Raw genomic sequence first — 21,953 nt, 5'->3', positions numbered from 1 at the left:
CCAGGAAAACATCTTTAATGCCCAACATAAATTTTATAATTTCATTGCTTAGGCTACAGGTTACCCATAACTGCATGAACAAAGGTGTGTTTTGAAGAAATGTGCAAAGACACTATAACAGTAGGGTTAGGGTGTGCAAACAAATGTATTTGAACAATATGATTCAGTTGTTCATTTCCGTAAAGTGGATAGGAAGATGACAGCAGTTCAGAAGTGGACTGCAGGTGAGAGGGCAGTCAAGCAGGGCTTTGGCTCATCTGCTTCTGTCTGGCAGGTCTGCTGGAGCAGCGTCTCTGCTGTTGTAGCCATGTTGTCAGCAGATTTCTTGTTCTTCCCCCGGAATACGTGGGATAGCCAAGAAAAGAAGCCACGCTTCTTCTTCTTTGGTTTTGTTGACTGGCTGTCTTTGGCACTGGAACTCTGAGGTCCTGTAGATTTGACCAGCTGGACGGATGAAAGTGTCTTTTCCAGGGTCAGACAGGACAGATCCTTGGTGTCCTTGGTGTCATGGAACAAACTGCTAGACGCCTTGATGTGAACAACAGCCTCACACACACAGAGAAGAGTGGATGAACATGAAGCTTCAGCCTCCTGAGGAGCCTCTGACTCCTGAAGCAGATTGGTTGATCCTTCCTCAAGCAGGTGAATCAGGGTGTTTTCAGCAAGAGAGACGGGGAGAACCTCCTCTGAGGTGGAGTTACTGTCAAGTCCAGCGGAGAGGACAGTGACAGAGCTTTCAGCAGCGGCCTCAGTCTGTGCACAGGAGTTGACCGTTTCCCCTTTGATGATAAAAGGACATTGTTCTTCCTCCTTCTCCAAGTCCTGGAGAAACAGCATCAGTTTAGAATCAGCTTTGACAATTGGCTCCCATTCATCAAGATTATCATGGAATGGAGCATTCATGTGCTTTTCACCAGGTTCCTCCTCCTCCAGGAGGACTGAGAGGAACTGCATCAGGTGAGAATCAGTGCTGCTGACAACAGGTTCCCATTTGTCAAGCTGGTCCAGAGTCGGCCCATACTGTGGGGAGCAGTCAACTACAAATCTAGAGAGATGTGATGAAGCATAGAGGAGCTCCTCACCAAATCCCTCCTTCTTCAAGTCACAGTGGGATTTGACCAGTGGCTCCCACTCATCCAGGCAGCCCAGAGTGGATCCACAGGGTGAGCAGCAGTCAGCCACAAATCCAGATGTGTCACATGGGGGAGCATAGAGGTATCTCTTTCCAACTGTCTCCAGGTGGTAGTCATCGTCAAAACCAAAGGGGGAGTGCTGAAGCAGCCTCAATCTCTCAATGAGTTTGAAGTCATCAGTCACTGGAGCCTCATGGGATGGAGCCTCAACAAGGCGGAGCAGGTTGGACTGAGCCTCAACATGCTGAGCTGGGTGGATGGATGCTCCAGCATTACCTAACACTGTGTCTTCGGCCATGAGAGGAGACTCTTTCTCTGTGGGAGGAAAGTCTCCTTTGTCCATATCCAAGAGAAGTTTGCATGCTGATGAAGCTGTGCTGGCTATTGGTTCCCATATATTGAGGCTCTCAAATCCACAAGCAGGTTTGGAGCCGAGACCAACAGCAGACTGAGGTGAAAGGTCACAGTCGAGCTCAGCAGGAACTCCAGAGAAACTAGAGGCTTCAGCATAAAGGTACTGCTCCTTATTCAGGACTTTCGCAAACATGCAGTTGATGTTTTCATGGCGATCGTCATTAAGGGCATTGAGTCGAGCGACCATTTGCATGGATGCTGACAGAAATGCAATGGCAACATCTTAATAATCAAATAACCATGAGGCCACCTGCTGCAGTTTCAGTCAAGGTCAACATGCTTCATCATAGCTTCATCTTATGCCTTTCATCATAGTTTTGTTTCAACAGCAAATATAACTGTGAATTTACAATGTAAATACAACTAGGGAAGAACTGGACACAAATGTAAATCCTTCAACACAAACGGTTAGTCTATCCTGAGCTGTCTCTTGTTTACCTCTTCAGCAAAATCCTCTACAAATCTTTTTATGTTAAATAATCAAATTAAAAATACGTAGCTTGCCAAGATGGAAATCACTCTCCATGTTTTCCTTTCTAAAAGGTAGATATTGTTGATGTTTCTCCAAATGAATGCAATGTGAGTTTTCTGTCTCAATGTGCAGGTGAACAGCGATCAGAGATGAAACTGTGAGTCTGTGTTCAGGTCAGTCTGTCTTTATGACTCTGACATTCTAAATTCTCTGAACTCTGCTGCATTCTGTCCAGCTGCGTTATGATTCATCTGATGAAGCTCAGGCTCCAGTAAACTTTGATGACAAAGATGTCTCGCTTTGTAGGCCTATATGGTTTATAACCTAACATGATTAAACAAGCACAGATCCTGTACAGACCCACGGCAAGTGTGTTCAATTCTATGCACTGAAGCACTGCCACGCGGTTAAACTATCTAATTCCACTAACGTTACTTAAATACCACAAGATAATAACGTTACCTACTGTTAAAGTTTGTAGGGCAGCAGAAGATGTGTTACTGTCTACAAATCCCCTTACTAACATAGGCGAGATCGGAACAAATTGTGGAATGTTAAGTTTCACTTTTGTTTTCACATCAGGAGACTCTGGATTGAGTACAATGCTGCTGGTCTGCTGTCTGTACATCTCCAAATTACAGACATGACGTGATGCGCACATCAGGCGCATTAGAGATCGATTCAGATACATTTCTATACACTGACCAAATTTTGATTTTATGCCTCTGTATGGGAAACACTGCATCTCACAGTCAAGACGCCCTCTAGAGGCCATCTGACGAAACGCATCATCTCACTAAGCCACAGGTGACTGACTGACTGCCTGTCTGATCTGCATTTGCCTTGTGATGCCCTCTGCTGCACCATGGGAAAAAATATTCAAATTATCACAGTATATTCAGTGTATAGGTGTAGAGAACATGCAGATTTGGCTTATATGTGCATTACTAGTCTTCACTTTATCAAAAACTCCAGATGGAGGAAACATATGCACATCTCGGATCCTAAGCAATTATTTTACAATATGAGAAAGATATCAGAAAGTGACAGATATTGTTAGGCAATACATGATACTAACCCGAACAACACACACTACATATGGCTGTCATCCTGGAGATGTAATTATATGCAAGTATGAATCTGAAAATATCCTCCCATATGGAGGGTCAAACTGCTGGATGATACTTTGATTTCACAGCCTTGTGTTTACCAGCAGTCCCACCGGGGTTGAATCTCGAGCGCGTGCACACACACACACACACACGCACGCACACACACACACACACACACACACACACACACTCTCTGTCAGCATCGTCCCTGAAAGGCCTTGCACGCACAGTGCGGAGAGAAGCCGGCTTATCAAAATCGCGGCGTTTCCTCCTGCTGAGGTCACATCACTGAGTCCTTTCTCTCTCTCTCTCTCTGTCTCTCTCTCTCTCTGCCTATCTCTCCCCTTCTCTCTCTCTCTTGTTGAGTCTGTCATATCATAGCAGGGAGTCGGACTGGGTCAGGTGGCCCAGTCTAAGTAGTACAGCAGTACACCAACTCCGCAGCATTGTTGTACCAGATAGATCCTTGTTCAAACTGGGCCATGTGGTGGAGCTCAAGGTGGCTGGAGTTTATTTCTTACCCGGCCAGATGGAGCTATTGCTGGGTGACCTGATGCTGAACCCCTTGGGACAATGTCATTTTGTTCTATCAAGACTGTGATGGTTAGGACTGAGCTTATTCTGTCACTCATCTCCGCCTATCCTGCAATAGCAGCGAGTCTCTTTTCATGGGCATCAATTGAGTGTAGCAAGGTGTGGCACACACCGTAGCCCAGACTCACCCAGACTGGCCGAGACTCACCCCAACTAGCCCAGACTAGACCAGACTGGCCCTGACTAACTCAGACTAGCCCCAACTAGTCCAGACATCCTAACTAATCCAGACTCGCCCCGACTCACCCTCAATAGCCCGGACACCAAACTAACCTAAACTCGCCCTGACTAGCCCACACTAACCCTGACTTGCCCAAACACACCCCAACTAGCCCAGACTCACCCCAACGGTCTGCATGGTCCAGTTAGGCTTACAATCAGTTGTCTAGACCAGTGGTTCTCAGTCTTGGTCCTCAGGAGCCACAGCCCTGCTGTTTTTCTATCCTACCTGGTAGTTGATTACATTCACTTAGTGTAATCAGGGGCTGAATGACACCTGGGACACCAGGTGAATGTAATCAACAACCAAGTAGAGTAGAAAACCAGCAGGACTCTGGCTCCTGAGGACCAAGACTGAGAACCACTGGTCTAGCGTGATCTAGCTTTTAGTGCCTAGGTACTCAATTCGGGTTCTTGAGGGCCGGTATCCTGTAGGTTTTTGTTCTAGTTAATGAGCCAACTTACCTATCAGGGACACAGAAACCTGCAGGCCCCTGGCCTTCAAGGACTGGTTAAATTGGTTCAGTAACTATCAGGGAGGAACAATACCTGTAGGACACCGGCCCTCAAGGACCAGAATTGAGTACCTAGGCTTTAGTGAGTCCAAATTTGTATCTTGTAGTTTTTTATCTTTATAACTGAGAGCAAAGATCAAGAAAAATCCCTGCAAATGTATTTGGAAGCCATAACTAAAAAAATAGAAGAAACAAAGAACATCATTTCAGGATCAGTGTTTCCTCTATTGTGATAGTTTGGTATCCTGGATCTAATAATTTATCACAGTGGTTCTCAATCCTGGTCCTAAGGTCCAGAGTAAACTGTTGCTTTTCTATCCTACCAGCTAGGTAACTGCCTTCACCTGGTGACCCAGGTGTAAATCAGCACCTGATTAGATGGCTGGAATGAAAATCAGCAGGACTGGTCTGAGAACCACTGATTTATCACACTGACCAAATAATATCTTGTCAGTCATCAGTCATTGCTCTACTCTGTCCTCCAATTCAGTGGTTAAAAGCGGGTTTAGAGTTTTTTGTAACACTTTATATCAGATGCTGAGACTTTGCCATAGCTCAGAGGTATTTTAGTGAACTTACACCTCTGCTTTAATTTGTCAATGAATCCAGCGTGGGGGAGCTGTGTGGAATCAGAAAGCAGACCTCCCTGTAGGTCTATTATCTATAATCTACTTCTGTTGGCCTGGAGCACTGTAGCCTTGCCACTGTAGCCTTGTCTGTGGGAATTACAGGGCAGGCTTTGTCATTTTCCTCCCTCAGTTACCAGCTCTGCTCTGTCCAGCCTTAAGAAGAGAGAGAAAGAGAGAGGGAGAGAGAGAGAGAGAGAGTGAAAGGGCGACTATGTCGATCCCTGGAGTGCAAAGCAAACACAGCGTTGGCAAGGGGGGGGGGGCAGAGGGAAACTACACTTGTCCTGCTTAAGGTTTTCTGTCCTCCCATCTGGCTCTATTGAACACAATGAAGAGAGTCAGTGAATGTAGCAAATATAGCAGATGTGAGCTCTGTGTCTTGCCATACGTTTTCTATTTTGTTGCAGACATTCACACCTAAGTAAACACTGCATGCATTTCCACCATGTTTCACCGTTTCATGCTGCATACATATTGATGATTTTTAGCGGTTATATTTTTATAATGTTATCTTTATACATACTTATATTAATATGTAGCACATTTTCATATTTAGTAATCCTTACTTAAGCAAGCAATCAGTACTTTAATATTTGTAAGTAACAACTGTAAGTAAATAGTGGAGGGTAAGCCCACATGAACTCAGTTTACTATGGGTTTACCCACCTTTTTAGTTATCACATCGCTGACAACTGTAAGTAAATCCATACATGTAAGTAATCCACACTCTTTCCCATACATTCCCCAGAGTCACAGTCTATGTAATGTGTTTTAATTATTGGCTGTATATGTTTTTGGTGTATTTTTTATATTCTATTTTTATGTTTATATTCTTTTTTTTCTGTATCTTGTTGGTGCTTGCTGCTGTAAAAACCCAAGTTCCCCACAGGGATCAATACAATTTCTTGCCAGTCTTTCTCTCCTCTCTGCAGTCAACTCCCAGACCTTCTCTCTGTCTTTTATAGTTCAGTAATCCAAGCCAGGGGAAACTATTTCCATATTTCCCTCTCTGCTCTCCACTTATTTTTCAATCTTTTATTCCTAAGCCCCTCTTTCCTGTGCCTCTCCCTCTCCTCTCTGTTTTCTCCCCCCTTATTTCTTTCCCTTTCTCCAGGCTGGCAGATGGGCTGTGATGAATGGGAGCGGTGGCCACAAACTTTCACCCCTGTGGATCACAAGAGAAATAGAAGGGGGGGAAGGGAGGAGGGGGGGCACCTTGGAGATTACTGCAGCACCCAAAGGAACCTGACCCGAACTAAGATCCATGCTGTCAAAATATTTAACACAGCCATCTAAACTATCTATTTTTTCAAAACGAACTGCACATTTTGTTTATGTTATCACGCAAACTCACACCTATAGTGGCAGCGAGTGGAGTTGGATTAGAGACCGGTAGTAATGCTAATGGTAAAACATTAGTAGTCACCTAGCAATACTCAAGCAATCACTTGTAATTGCCCAGCAACCACCCAGTAATACCCTAGCAACCACAAGACCCTAGAGACCACTAGCAATAGTGACCACCCAGTAACTCTAGCAACCAGCTAGTAATCCCCTAGCAACCACCTTGTGACACCTTAGCAACCACTTAGTAAATCCCTAGCGACCACCCAGCCTAGTCTCCTGAAGTCTTATCATACAAACACAATGTGCATAAAGAGTGAGAGAATTACATGTTCTCACCACAAAAGGGTTACATGGAGGAGACACGACCATAACCTTAACCCAAACCTTAACCAAAGCTGTTTTAGTTACCTGACCTTAACCATAAACTTAGCCCTAAACTTAACCAAAGTTGTTTTACTTGCCTAACCTTAACCGTTGGCCAATCTTTAGGTGAAATTGCTGTGTCCAATTTGTGTTATTGTCACAGAATCCAATTCATGGTGGACGAACGTAATCTTTACATAACTCGTGTCCACAGCACGAAAAGTGTTTCAGACTGTGTGCTCATTTCACAAATATTTATGAGATCACCACCTTGAACCACCTCGTGAGACCTTAGCAACCATCTAGTAACACTCTAGCACTACTAGAAATTTTCTTCAGAAAATGTGTTTTTCTTCAGAAAATACAGTACTTAATATGCATATGGCTGCATGCACACATGATCTAATCAATAGATGACGTGTGTGGTTTTGATATTAATATTTGGTTTCTATAAAGATGTTATCTGAAAACAAAGCAGCACTTCACTTTGCAATGGAATTGGGCTGTTTGGCAAAATGAGAATCTGTTTCAAAGGCTGTTAACTGTTTCAAAAGCGTGAACCAGCATGGAGAAATATGTGTCAGATCAATTGAGAAAAACTGTAACACAACAGTGAGTCACAGTACTGGACACACTGTTTGATTGACAGGTGATCTCTGGGAAGAGCAGTGCAGAAACACCACAGCAATGAGCGCTGAGCAACAAAGATGGAGACACAGTTAAAACAATGACGATTTTGGAGATTCGGCTTACCACTTAAAACACAGAGAAACAGCAATAAGTCAAGAGCTGATTTTTTTTTTTAAACCTATTTTAATATTAAAACAAACCGACTGTCCTATTTTCCTGCATCGTAGGCTTGATTGAATTTGGCCTGAGGAAATAGTTCTGAGCCAATTAATAATTTCCAAAGTCAGACTTTTTTTCCAGCCTTGTCTCTCTGTCTGTCTGACACACTCTCCCCTCCACTTCCACTGAAGGGCCTTTATCACTGTGTGTGTGTGTGTGTGTGTGTGTGTGTGTGTGTGTGTGTGTGTGTGTGTGTGTGTGTGTATATGTGTGTGTGTTATAGCTAAAACGCTTGTCATGATTGCAGCTTGTTAATCACTCCAGTCAATTATAAGAAGGCTGTGCAGTGGGTGTCACAGTATATTACACCTTAAATGATAACACAGACAGGGGGCATTTATCTCAGTCCACAGGAGTCAGCTTTACCTTTTCATTTTCTCTCTCTCTCTCTCTCTCTCTCTCTCTCTCTCTCTCTCTCTCTCTCTCTCTCTCTCTCTCTCTCTCTCTCTCTCTCTCTCTCTCTCTCTCTTTTCACCAACTTTCCCCCCCAAATTTCCTTCACACTTCACAATCTCACCTCACCCCGGACTCATGCATGGGCACATTGATGGAGGACTGTCGATCAAAAGCACACATTGAATTACAGGAACCAAACAGCACAAACTGAATCTGTTCCCATTGTACAGGCAGGGATGCGTAGGCCCAACAAATCCAATGAAAGCGAGATAGGTTACAAGAGGGAGCACTCTATCCACACAAATGGAAGAAAAATTCTTCTCAAACTGACTTGCTTCAATGCAAAGTTGACGTTGCACTTTTTCACTTGAGCACATGTCACTGTATTGGTCAGATGTAGAATGAAATAGAAACTTTGCATTTGAACGTGGTAAATTAGAGGAACACACATTATTAAGGCACAACACAAAAAAGATAAATATAAAAGATTATTGTGTCTGGAATGTAAAGCAAGGAAGTAGAGAACAATTCATAGGAAGTATATAGAAGTAGTAAAAATGACCCAACGGGAGCAGCTGAGTGTTCTTTGTATTGTAGGACCTTCCAGGGAGGCCTGGTGAGCCAAGGTAACTGGATCAGTCACTCATCACTTTGTAAGACAAGTACAAACTCTCTACAGTCCCACCATGATATATAGACCACATTAATTAATGATCATCATATTTGAATGTGATCTTAGTGCTCTGACTCTCTAGTTGATCAGCTGCCTTCATCTCTTCTATGAAGAACACAGTAACATTAGCAAAGATAGCTTATAGCATTTTCCATCTCTAGGCTACATAGAAGCCTGGAGACTAAAAGTAAATAGTTTGAAGAAATGAATTTGCTTCCAAAGTTAGGTTCCTATGACACAGTAAACTGTCTTGTCTTTAGCTCTAGTCTCTACTCCAAAACACTCTGAGTTGTAGCTTGAGAAGAGTCAGCTGAGTTAGCCTGAACAAACTGTTCTGTTTTTGGCTTTGTTAGCTCGCTAACTAGCCAGCAGGCTAAATAAACAAAGCAACTACTGTTGATGTTAACATGCAATTACTAGCCGCTAATAGCTACTGGCCATGTAGGCCTAATGTTAGCTACTGGGCAATCAGATGTACAGCAAGACAGTGATGGTTAGCTGACCAGATACTATTAGCTAGCTAACAAACTGACAACACAAAATTAATCAGATGTATCAGTGATGAAATGATCAGTTCACAGTCACAAACAGCACAGAAATGAACTAGACCTATGTTTATTCAATTCTGTTGATATGTAGAAATGCAATCAGCTGAGGACCTCCAATATGGCTGTCAGAGGGTGTGTTCTGGGGGACCGCCCATTGTTCCGATGGCCCGTTATTCCGAAACCCCAATAGTCCGAAAAATGTCCACCCATTGGACCGAAAGCCCATTTGTCCGACAGCCCGTTATCCCGGAGGTGGTTGGGTTGAGGCATGGGGTCACTGAGGTTAGGGTTAGAGCAAGCTTACGGTCAAGGCTGTCAGAAGCCACGGCTGTGGATGGAGCCAGGCATGGAGTTTTCTGATTATTGGGGTTTCGGAATAACGGGCCGTCGGAACAATGGCATGGCACCGTCGTGTTCGGTGTCACCTGAAAGCCTCTACAGAGGAGGGATGTAGTTTTATTGTGTACAGCTATATAGGCGTCAAGTGTCTAACCCTGACTGACTGACCTGAATTTGCCTCTTGATGACCACCAAAAAAACACCTCAGTTCTATTGTGGAGCATTTCCTCACCCAGGCAAAAGCGCTTTTGCCAAAGCTGCAAGTCACTGGAAGTCTCCCATGTGTCCCTGCCCTGTGAGTGTAGCAGAGTCGCTGCATTATGAAGCCCATTCATCAGTTTAATTAGAAGTCCATATAAGAGCAATTACCATTGATCATCACAAGACACTAGCGGAGCGCCATTGGTCTTCTGTTTTGTCTTTTTCTTGTGCTTGCTATGCATTGTGACTATTGTGCTCTGGAGACGGCAGTAGAAATTTCTCTCAATATTAATGTCGCGGTTGTTAAAATATCAGTATGCCACAGATATACTAAAGGAATATTTATCATTTATTGTATTGTCCTTCCTCCTTGTAACTGTACAGCCTGATGCCGCTCTGTCTTGCCTGGATGATCTGTATGTAAAGTGTGTGTGTGAGTGTCTTTGTATTTCTGAGTATTTATGTACGCACTGGCGGCAATGGTGATAAAGGACTATACCGGAGCTCCTGAAAGTCTTCACAAGGTGATGAGAATATTAGGTGTATTTGTTTACTCTCCTCACTTAAGCGTCCCGAGGTGGCGCTTTCAGAAATAATCTATCAATTTCAGGCGCTTCGTGGTGAGGCAATTCATCTTGGGTTTTTGGGCTCGGCGGCGGACAAAACAAGCGGATCATTCAGGACGCGAGCTTCCACAGATCTGCTTACAACGCCGAACAGCGCTGTGTTGTTTATCCGCCGCTCAGCCCCGCGTCTTAGTTTGCATACACAGATGGACGCATCAAAGCTGGGGTTGTACACATTGCTATTCGGACCTGGGATCAAAACGAGGCCTGTTAGAGTCAGCGGTAATTTTTCATTAAATTAATCTAATGGGGAAACTGAGGTTACAGTTGCCCGAGGGGGGATGACAGAGGGTCGTTGGAGAGGGGAAATGATCAGATCAGGGTAGCCACTATAGCTTGGTTTCCATCCAAGTGTGTTTATGTGAATTATGATGTCTCAAATTAGAAGTGCTAAATGGAAACAGCTAATTTCAATAGAAAGTCCCCAGTTTCACAAAAGACATTTTTACTCTCGAGGCAGAAAGGTTCACTGTCGATGTTATTTGAGTTTTTTAACATCAATACATGTGATGTAATTCAACCTCCTTGCTCTTGCTTGTATTAGATTGGTATGTGCGAGTCTTTACTCTGCATAAGAGATTATGCAATAAATAGCAATGAAAATCCATTTGGTGAATAAATAATGACACACCGACGTTTATCTTCCAAATGTCAAAGAAATGTCGAAGTGCCATCTCTCCCATGTATATAAAGTGTTTCTTCGTTTTCATCAAGAAGCCTATTTATTCATTGAAACATTTTCTTTTTCTGACATTTCAAAAATTCACCAAAAAACGTGCTTTATAGTGGGATGGAAACATGGCAAGTGAGAAGAAGCTTCTTCCTAGAGCTAAACGTCTCACTGGTGTGATGTACTGTATATTGTAAGGAAATCCCGAAAGCGCTGACACAGGAAAGGCTCCTCCACTTTACCTTCATCCCTGGTGGTTAAGAGAATCAAAGAGCTCTCCGGATGAGAGAGACAGAGCAGGGATGGATGGACAGGATGGATGTATTATTAAACCCGATTATATTCTCGTTTCTCCAGGGTCATCCTCTGTTTCTGTGCCTTGTGGCTGGTGAGCTGTTCAGGAGGGAGACAGTTTGCTGCCATGGGGGACGAGACTGGTTAAGGATAAAGAGTTCATGCCTGACTAATGAAATACTTTTAGTGTTAGCAGCTCTTTAAGGCGGGATGACCCACCAAACCTATACAATGGGGAAACTGTGGGTTACATTAAATGAAGAATTAATCTACAAAAACATTATTGAATCATTAAATGGATAGAGAGGAACCTCCATCATATCAGAGGTAGACGACACTGACTAAACCATATCTAATATTTAAAGATATTGGGCCCCATATATATCCCATTATATATATTATTTATTGGTTTATCGATATATAGTATATCGATATGTCTAATGGGAGTACCGATGAATGTAGCAACCAACTGACAAGGTGTGTCAGATACAAAAGTGACATTTTGCACCCAAAAACTATTCTGTCCCTATCTTGAAAGCTATTGATTTGCCCAGAAAGATGCTTATGCTGCAGACTTAAGTTAATTAATGAAGTGGCTGTAATGATTCCTGATAATTTAATAATTTGTAACTTCAAACATGATGAACACCCCCTCTTAATTATGAACAAGTGCGTGGTAGACGCCGACGGAATGGAGAAGAGACGGAGCGACGAAGCTTGGAGGAAAAAACAGGAAAACGTTTGATGAAATGGACAAGAAGGGGAAGGAGAGAAGAAGAAAACCAGAATGATAGAAAGCCTGGGGGGAGAGACGGGGCGGCAATCATGTTGCTACTCAGGTAGAGGCAAAATCCATGCTGAGTGCTGGTCTGGGATCAGAGTCCAATCAGCGCATTCCCTTTCACTTAGCCAGCCAGTCCATCACCTCTGTGGGCTGTTACTGCCAGCGTGGCTTCCACAGGGACTAAGCTCTTTTTCCTTTCCTTTCCTTTCCTTTCCTTCACAGAGAACTGCTATCAGTTAAACCAATATATCGGATATGGATATGATACAGTTTGATTGATGACATATTTATTGTAGAATTGATCAATACTACACTGGTTGTCTATGGGAAGACCTTAACCTGAATGCTTTTTCAGAGGGTTTTCCACTCTTACAAGAATAAAATTCTGGGGAAATCACTGTGATTTTGGGGATTTTTTTGGGGGGGGGGCATTAATAGTCAAATTCAAACATATTGAATATTGGTGCAAAATATTGTCTATCAGCAGCTTCAATCCAAAAAAATCAGCGTCGGTATCGGCCTTCAAAACCCATATCGGTCAAACCCTAGTTGATATCATATGTACAAGCTGATTCATACACAATCAACATGAAAATAAAATACACTGATCCTATTTTAAAATCCTACTCCAAATGTCTGCAACACTAACAGGACAGCCTGCCCTACTTTCAGCATTTCCTCCAACAGTAGAGCGTTTCAGTTTGAGCTCTACCTTGCTCCGAGACATCTTTTTTTTTGGGGTCCGCCAGGATGAAGCAAGAGGACAAACTGAATAAACAACAGGAGCAGAGGTGAAAACATCTCTGCCATCTTCCTTCAAGTCCCTCTTCTAGTGTTGCGTTCAGGCTCATATAGCTTATCTCTATGCAGCAGAGGATGGATTTATGGAGCTCTCTGGTCAAGACGAATCACCAGAAAACAACAAGACTTTAATTCCTCAGCTGGCTTCTTCATACTCGCATGCACTTTGAATATTAATGATGCTTTATGCTGTGGGATCGTCTACGGAGAAAGGATCTCTAATGTTCAATTCTTGTCTATGGAGACATACTGTAGCATGTTTGTTGGTTGTGAGTAAACCTTTTGACACAAGGGAATGCAGTATGGTAATAATGAGAATTGTCACTAAGTGTTTTAGGGGGAAAAAAAGCAGAATTATGGGATTCATTAAATGCTGATGAGATCAACTGAGCAGCTCCAAATGTAAAATACGTGAATAAGGCCAAGTTATTTTGCCAGCACATCTTGACAATAAAAGCCTGAGGCAAAATCCTCATAGAGCTGAATGGAGTCATTTAACAGCTTTTGACATTTGGGCCCGTTTCAAAGAGACAGAAAGCATCTGATTAAATCTGTCTCTGAAAACAGATTTTTTATGTTTTTGAACCTGTTCACTGTGCAAATTCCTTCTTTGGTGCAGATAATAACCCGCCGCAGGCAACTGAGTGGTCCCACCCTCAACATGGGAACATTACATTTACATTTTACAGTTCAGGCATTTAGCTGAAGCTATTATCCAGAGCAACTTAACACCAGTACTGTGGCCTATGAGGGGTGGAAGTAACAAAATGATGAAAACAGATGTGATGGAAATGCTTTGAATTGAAAACAAGTATGGTGAAAATGCATTTGAACTGAAATAGTGATCAGCTGTCAAGTGATTATTTTACTGCATGCCTGTCAATCATTTAAAGGGAGTAGGTTTTGTTCCTTCTGCAGAAATAAAAATGATTCGCTTTAATTTCTTCTTTCTCTCTTTCTTCTCTTTAACTTTAAAGGTGCTATGTGTAGCATTTTTAAACATCAATATGTTATTTTCAGATTAATTGTGATGCCTATTACTTTACTTACTGTAAACAAATAAGACCATGGTTTAGACGATCGGTAGCCTCTATCTCACACCAGTGGTATTGTTGGTGCTAGTGTCTCTTAAAATTAAGACCACATTTCTCATAAACTGTTGCTTGTTGCTATTTCCTTGTGAAAGGATTTCTCTTTACTGAAGAGGATCAACATATTGGAAGAGATTTCTCCATCGGCCTTTCACTCCTTTCACCATCTGCCATTATGAGAATCTCTGAAAACGTTAGCTCTGTTTGCTCTGGAAGAATAGCGTCCTTTGTGCCATAAAGCAATGCAAATTGTGCAAAATCTAACTTGGTGTCACACAATGTAAAATGCAGTGTAGAGGCTGGTAGAGGCTGCCAATATTCTCAGCAATGGTCTTGTTTGTTTACGGTAATTATACCAATCTCTCAATATTAATGTGGTGATGATTTATTCATGTTACAATGCTACACAGGGCGTCTTTAGTTTTCGTTACCTCCACCCTCATAGCAGCCTGGCTGTGGTTACAGTACGATGTGTGTGAAGGGCACATCCATGGATAATTGATCCGCTTCCTTTCTTAATGGTGCTGCTGAACTGTGTGTCCGCTGAGAACAAGCCCGTAATCCTAATCAGTCACACACACACGCACGCACACACACGCACACACACACACACACACACACACACACACACACACATACACACACACACAGTCACACAGACACTCACACATGATTGGGGGCAATGTTCTTATTGTGTTTGTCTGAGCAGAATTGATCACAACTGCAGGGGAGATTCACGGCTTTTAGCAGAGGGCAAGTGGCTAAGCACACACACACACACACACACACACACACACACTGATACCTCAAGGTGAATATGGCTGTGTGGTAGCAAGTAAATGCGGATCATCAATGTATTTTCCCTGTTAAATATGATCCTTTATGTCAACTCCTGCTGTCCAACATGCACTCCTACAGGCTGAGGCTACATTCACACTGCAGGCCTACATGCTCCATTACTGCTCATGTCTGATTTTTTAGATGACTGTTCATATCTGTTTAAGGATGTAACCTACATCTGATTCCAGTATGTGCATCAAAAAGACACAGGCAAAGACATAATAACGAAAGAGATCACATCTGCTTTTGCAACTACACTTCTGCTTGTTTGGAACACATTGCGGTAAGAGTCTGTGTCTTTGAGCTTTGCCTGAATTGAGGCGTCTCCCCCAAGTACCAATCAGGTCGGCAAGTTGGCTTTCTTTCAACTGTTGCGTCTCGTTATCCTCCATGCTAACGCTGGCTCAGCCAAGCTGCCGTGGTGCCAAAGTTATGATAATTGTCTCACGTGAATGATGCAATATGTACTTATTGTCATGGCAACGCTGAAAAATTCGGATTTGAGTGTTTAATACAAGTCATATGTAGGTCACATGCCTCGGGATCCGATTTTGTACCAGTTATCCATGTGGTCCAGATTATAATTGAAAAAATGTGACTCACACTGATTAGAAAACATCAGATCTGTGTCACATTAAAGGGAAAAGTCACAATTGGGACACTTTCAGCTGCAGTGTGAACACAGCCTCAGACACAGAACTTTGTAATGGGCTGTTTGATGACAATTTAATCCCTGTCTTCTTCCTCCCATCATCCATCCATCCCTCCTCTTCCTCTCCCTGTGCATCTCCAGCTTGGTCTTCAGGATGGTAGCGGTGTGTGCGGCCGTGGCTGAGGACGGCAGCAGCAGCAGCGGACCACAGCAGTCATGGAGGTGGAGAGCACCGCCGACCCGGCCTTCGTGGACGTGGACCAGGGCCTGACTCTGGCCTGCATCGCCTTCCTCTGCCTGCTGCTGGTGGCCATGATCATCCGCTGCGCCAAGGTCATCATGGACCCCTACAGCGCCATCCCCACCTCCACGTGGGAGGAGCAGCACCTGGACGACTGACGCACACTCGGATACATGCAGCCACACACAGAGGCATAGATACATACACCCAGAAAGAGGAGAGTTCTTCAAGGGTTCTTTGGTTTGGGTAGTGGTTCTGTAAGGAACCGTAATGACTCAAAGACCCCTCTGATTTGTTCAAATCAAATTAAAAAAATGAAGAATGAAATTACGTTAAAAAGTTATTTTAATGTTGCTGGTTTGGAGCATTTCATGGTTTCTTAAAAGGTTCTTTACAGCTACCAAAAAGGGTTCTACTGTGGTACAAGCCTAAAGAACCCTTTTCTGGTACTATATGGAACCCTTTTGGTTCATAGTGTAGAAACATATAGGCTACATCCAGGCACTGACATGCAGCCTACACGTCCAGTGGAATGTACCTGGGAAGGAGCAAATGTACTGACTGCTATATCCCGACATGGAGCGAGTAAGAGGAGAAGGAAAGCAAGGAACTGTTGGGATTCTGTAAGCCTACAAAGCCATTGAATGAATGAAAATATTACCACTACAGAGTAAAGCACATAAACTTGGCTTTTTGTAACTACCTAGACGACTTCAGGAGCCTCTGGGCTGCCTCACATTCCTGCCGGACAAATAAACACAGTCAGTGATGGCCGACCATTGACTGCATGCCAACCTTGACTGCAGAGCTCCACTGCAGACTGACCGCACTTTCCCTTTACACCTGTACTGATGGACTTGATGAATGAGGAGGAGGAGGAGGCAGCAGAGGATGAAGAGGAGAAAGACTAGCACACTTGTTGGTTATGGTACCTAGGCAAAATTCGGGGGCAGTGTTGGGCAATGTTGATTTCAGCTTGCAGTGGATTGGAAAATGAAACAAAATGTGGATACCTTTGTAGGCCATAAAGAGAAAAAGTATCTTTCAAAAATAGTGTAAGTCTAGGTCTATGACTAGGTCATAATTTTCCCAAAATTGCCCATCCACACTGCCTCAAATTGTTGCTTGTGTACCATTACCTTTAAAGAATTTACCAAGTTTTGGGGAGATTGGCTCATTGGTCAACTTAACAGTAAGTGTTTAGAACATAGGCTAGATGCCAAAATCATTCATTTGTCCCTGGTAGAACTTTGGTAGTAGTAGATTTCACTGATTAGCACACCTTCAACCAGAGTTCAAGTGTTAGCATGGAGCCTACTACAACATAGTGTATACTAAACTGTTAGCACTGAGCACCGGAGGCAGTGATCTACCTGGGACACATGGATGATTTTGGTGTCTATGTTGTCATCACTTAAGTTGCTAAGTTGACCAGCGGGTCAACCTCCCAGAAACTTGATTATTTCTTTAAGATGTGACAGGTTTAAATGATTCAAGACTGACAAAATGTAAGGAGGCCTTTGTCTAGTGATTTCATTTTGTGCCACAGAGGCAAATTTTGTATGTTTTATAAAGAATAATGACTTTCATAAGGGACTTTATTGACTTGCATTTGCTTATGATACAGTGTCTGAGTATACCTATCGACCATTAACGCAATCTTTAGCCATTATCAGTCATGCTTGAATGCGTGCTACTGCCGACAGCATATCAAGGCAGAGAAACAAAATGTCCTCTGCTATTATTTAACAACACACACACACACACACACATACACACACACACACACACACACACACACACAACTGCAAAATAGGCAACTCATCCTGTCTAATAAGTCATAGCTCATGGCAACATGAACTATTACACCCAGACGCCTTTGCTTCCATTCATAAATTGGCCTTGTTTGCCTCGGCTGCTGTCTCAGCTATTAGTTTAGAACAAGCTGATACGTTCTTGTTGCTGTTAATTTAGTTTGTCTCTGACTTATGTATCTGTGCAGAAAGCATTTATCATTTATGAAATGATTGTCTATTGCATGTTATGAAGTGCCTATGCTTACACCACAGAAGAGTTTTTAAGCCATTTAGCACAATGCTGAGTTCCATATCAGCCCCCGAGTCCCTTTACCAGGGGGGTACATAGTAAACTTTTGGATGGGAAAATGGCACATTATGCTTTTTCTTAAGGCAGCAGGGTTAAATAGCTGTATTCCTTTCCAGTGATCTCAGATATACAGAAAAGTCCCAAGCGGTGAAGGTGCTGGGGGTCAATGTGGAAGTCAGCAGTTTACTGACAAGCTTGGCTTGAAAATAAATAGCAGGTTATGCCATTATGTTCTGTTTGATATGTGAAAAAGACTGGCCTACATTCAGTATGTCAACAATATAGATTATTATGAATTACAGAACTGCCGAACGAACCTGTCTTTTGTGTCTTTTAATTGAACATAAATGAAATCGGAAGCGAATCTCCATTATTTTGGACATGTAATTGGGTCACATGAAAAGCCTGATGAAATTTCATTCAGTGGTTACCCATGGGGAACCGTCTGCCAGCCCCAAGGCCTTTTTCATCAACTTCTATTTCACATAATAGACTAAATGGTACAGTGACGAAAATCTCTTCAGTTGTACTTAGAGGCAAATCCACATTCAACCATCCACAGGGTTTTGAAGGTCAAGTTCAAGGAACATATATTACCATTATGGTAATTAGGCCGACTCCACACTGTGAGAATCTAAAACAGTGATTAAATTTGCCTTGGCAGTTATACATCGAACAGGTTAATCTCTCTCTTTCTCTCTTCTGGCCTTGAACCCGGCAGCCTCCTGTCTTCGCTGCAGCCCTGTTTCTATGAAAAGGTTGGACCAGATGTCATGTTGAGCATGCTTATGGGGGCACAAGGGCAGCATTTACAGCATTCAGTATGCAGCTGTGCATGTGTGTATGTGTGTATGTGTGCTCGCCTCCTGCTACCATCTCTCTGACACTGGCAGCTTGCTGTATGAGTGAATATTTCACACCTAATCCCCTCTCATTGCTCACTGTTCTATGTCTGTATCAGGATAAACAGTTGTCCCTTCAGCTGTCGCCATGAAGCCCCACAGCATCCGTAACACAGTTCCACCCATATGGGTTTTTTAAGACCAATACTGATATTTTTAGATTGAAGCTGCCGATAGCTGATATTTTGTACTGATATTCAGTGTCTTTAAATTTGACCATGTTTCTGCCCAAGCGATATTAAAAAATGCCCAGTTGTTGTTTCCTTGTATTTTCCTCTTGTCAGGGTGGAAAAGCCTCTGAAACAGCATTTAGACAATGGGACACTCTCCATTGAAACCCAGGAAAATAATACTACTACTACTACTAACTAGAAGAGCAAAAACCTCAAAACAACAATTCTCCAACTTGCAAAGATCTGGATCACCACCAAAATCACCACTGAATCAACTGCGGAAGTCATAACATATTCAAGCATAATTACATGGAATCCGATCAAAATGTCACATACCTGGCGCACCACTCTGTCTGCGTCTCCCCAATCACTCTCTCTTCCAAATTCAACATCTAGCTCTTCTGTTTTTTTCTTATTCAGCACACAAGAGCAAACACAATCAGTGCTGAATGCTGCTCTTCCTTCTCCAGCTCTATTTTAGCTCAGTCAGGCGAAAAACAGCCACTTTTTGGCGTTTGTTTTGGCAAGACGGTAGGGTATTGAGATCCCTCACGACTTAATCCATGTGATAAATCTATTAATGTGTGACCGCCCATCTGTGCCACAGTGTTAGTGCATCAGCCAGACAGGAGACTACAGGAAATTAGGTTGTTTAATGTGAGCAGGGCAGAGATCTTAGGTTTTTCACATTAGAATTGGTTCAGGTTAAGGTCTTCCCATAGAGAACCAGTGTATTGATCAATTCTACAATAAGTATGTCATCAATCAAACTGCGTCATATCCATCATGTCAGAGGTGGACGACACTGACTGGTTGCCAATTCCAAATACTGAACTTAAGTAAAATTCGAGTACGAATCGCATCCACTACTGTTACTGAACAAGATATACTAGTTTAGGGTCACCGGACAAAAATACAGAGATTTTTATTCATTAGAAAGATCTAACATACTGTACCTCTTTGTTTACTTTGGTTGCTGATCTGTTATACCTGGCTCTGAGTATCAGATTTTAATTGTGGGACAATTTTTGTACTTTTAGCCTGGTATCAGCTCCAACATCTGATACCAATATCTGTATAGTTTGTGGATATATATTAGGATCTGGGCAGTAAGTGCTAACCAAGTATAGTTATAGTGGATTAAAACTACTAAGACTAAAACAAAGCTGGCCAATATCGGAACATTTAGTATATCGGTGCAAAATATCAGCAAATATATATATATATCGGCCGAACCTTCGATCTAAACACACACACTTTCCCATTCACCACTGGAATGCTACTGTGTTTTCGACTGTCAGATCACCGTTTCCCTCACCTGGTGCCACCAAGGCCGAGAAAGCCTCTCCCTGCGATGTGACAGGCAAAAAAGCGCAGCGACTCAGGAGCCTCGGGGGTTTTATCTCTGCGATATCTGTCACATGCCTCCCTCTCAGGTGTGAAATTGCCCTCTAAATCCTGCACAGCGGAAAGGGAGAGGGAGAGGGAGAGGGAGAGGGAGTGCTGGGGGTATGGAGGGGTTGAGGAGGGGTGTAAAGTCTAAAATCCCTGTGGGTCTCGGAGGGAGGAATGAGTCTGACTAATTACGCGGAGGCTGCTGCTCTGAAGCACCGGAGCAGGAACGTGACTCCCAAACAGGCCCGGGTGGATGGGTGGGTGGGTGGGGGTGCGGGGGGTGGGGGTGGAAGGGTGGGGGGGTGATGTGGTGGGAGAGAGGTTGGAGGGCATTCAGCAGGGGTGGAAAGAGGACCAAAATATCCTACTCAAGTACAAGCACTGTTGCTTTGCTGAAGTGTTACGGAAGTAGAAGTTAAGTTAACTCATTTAAAATGTACAAATGACTTAAAACAGGCATTGATACATATGATCTTTCCCATGTAATGGACAAAAGACAAGAGGAGTTCAAACTACAAACTAAACTCTTTTAAGTGAAACAAAAAATAAATCAAGTAAAGCATGAATCAAAGCTATGTACAGACCATCCCTCTTTTCTTTGATAACATACTCAAACACGGTGTTCAGAGCTAAAACATCTAAAAACAAGGGTTTAGGTCTTATTCATTCAATTTTTCTCTCTTATCTCACTTTCTCTTTAACTCCCTCAGCCTTTCCCTCATAAAAGAGAATCTGTGTTGTTGAACAGCTTATGGCAATAGCCAATGTACTTTTTATCCTCTTAAACAGATATTCTCTGATAAGCTTTATTGATCCCTGTGGGGAAATTTGATAATTTCATCAAGAACAATAAAATATGAATAAGAATAGAGCAAGTGTGGTATTTAAACATAACATAAGCCATGTAACAACACAAGAGCAAGTAAAACTGATAATGAAAACAATGAAATATATGAATTACAGCATGTATGGCTGTATAGCACGGTGTGCCAAGTAAGCAGCAGGCCATACTGAGACATAAAAAATCCATGAATGAATATGAAAATGCACCACAAATATGGAATATATGCAGAATGAGAGAAGTGGAAAGAGTTGTATAAAGTTATAATCTAGAGTCATTATTAACTATGCGCAACCCGATCCATTAAAAACAGCAGAACGTTAAAGTTGCATTTAAAAGTACAAACCACATAAGCGTTTGGGGTTTGACTCAATGAAAAGGCTCGTTTTCACAGCCTGTTAGTCTGGTTAGGGCTGAGTGCTTCTCGCGGTTAATATTTTGCCAGCTGTTTCTCTGCGAGCGGCTTATTTTCCACCGCGGGGCCTCGACTAATCAAGCCAAACCTTCCATTTCCGCCTCCGTTCGTTTCTACGCGGCGGCCTGTCATTTTCTTGGCGAACCCGACCGCATGTGACTTAGCCAAGTCGGTGCAGTTGTTTGTTTGGATTGCAAATTGCGCTGAAAAGGTGACGTTCTAAAAATTCACATTCCCCCACTTCTCGTTTCCTCCCGGTGAAAACGTGACGCTGTCCAGGGACGCGTGCACACACACATCTGCTCACACACTCTGTCT

The 21,953-nt window shown here is 42.8% G+C and overlaps 1 protein-coding gene across 1 annotated transcript; it reads left to right on the top strand.

Annotated features, from left to right (window-relative positions):
* Positions 1-15,778: 15,778 nt before the first annotated feature.
* LOC139640859 (cortexin domain-containing 1 protein) lies at positions 15,779-15,961 on the top strand. The gene has a single exon (XM_071515050.1). The coding sequence runs from the start codon at positions 15,779-15,781 to the stop codon at positions 15,959-15,961; it is 183 nt and encodes a 60-aa protein (XP_071371151.1).
* The last annotated feature ends 5,992 nt before the right edge of the window (positions 15,962-21,953 follow it).

This window comes from Centroberyx affinis, unplaced genomic scaffold (assembly GCF_046629955.1).
Source record: "Centroberyx affinis isolate AG114_WGS23_722 - 3 ecotype Tasmania unplaced genomic scaffold, CSIRO-AGI_Caff_v1 ptg000025l_1, whole genome shotgun sequence".
Classification (NCBI taxonomy): domain Eukaryota; kingdom Metazoa; phylum Chordata; class Actinopteri; order Beryciformes; family Berycidae; genus Centroberyx; species Centroberyx affinis.
The sequence above is the reverse complement of the archived record's forward strand: the minus strand, read 5'-3'. Positions and strand labels throughout refer to the sequence as shown.

Excerpts from the sequence above, each read along its gene's own strand:
- LOC139640859 (XM_071515050.1), top strand. The coding sequence starts at position 15,779 with ATGGAGGTGGAGAGCACCGCCGACCCGGCCTTCGTGGACGTGGACCAG.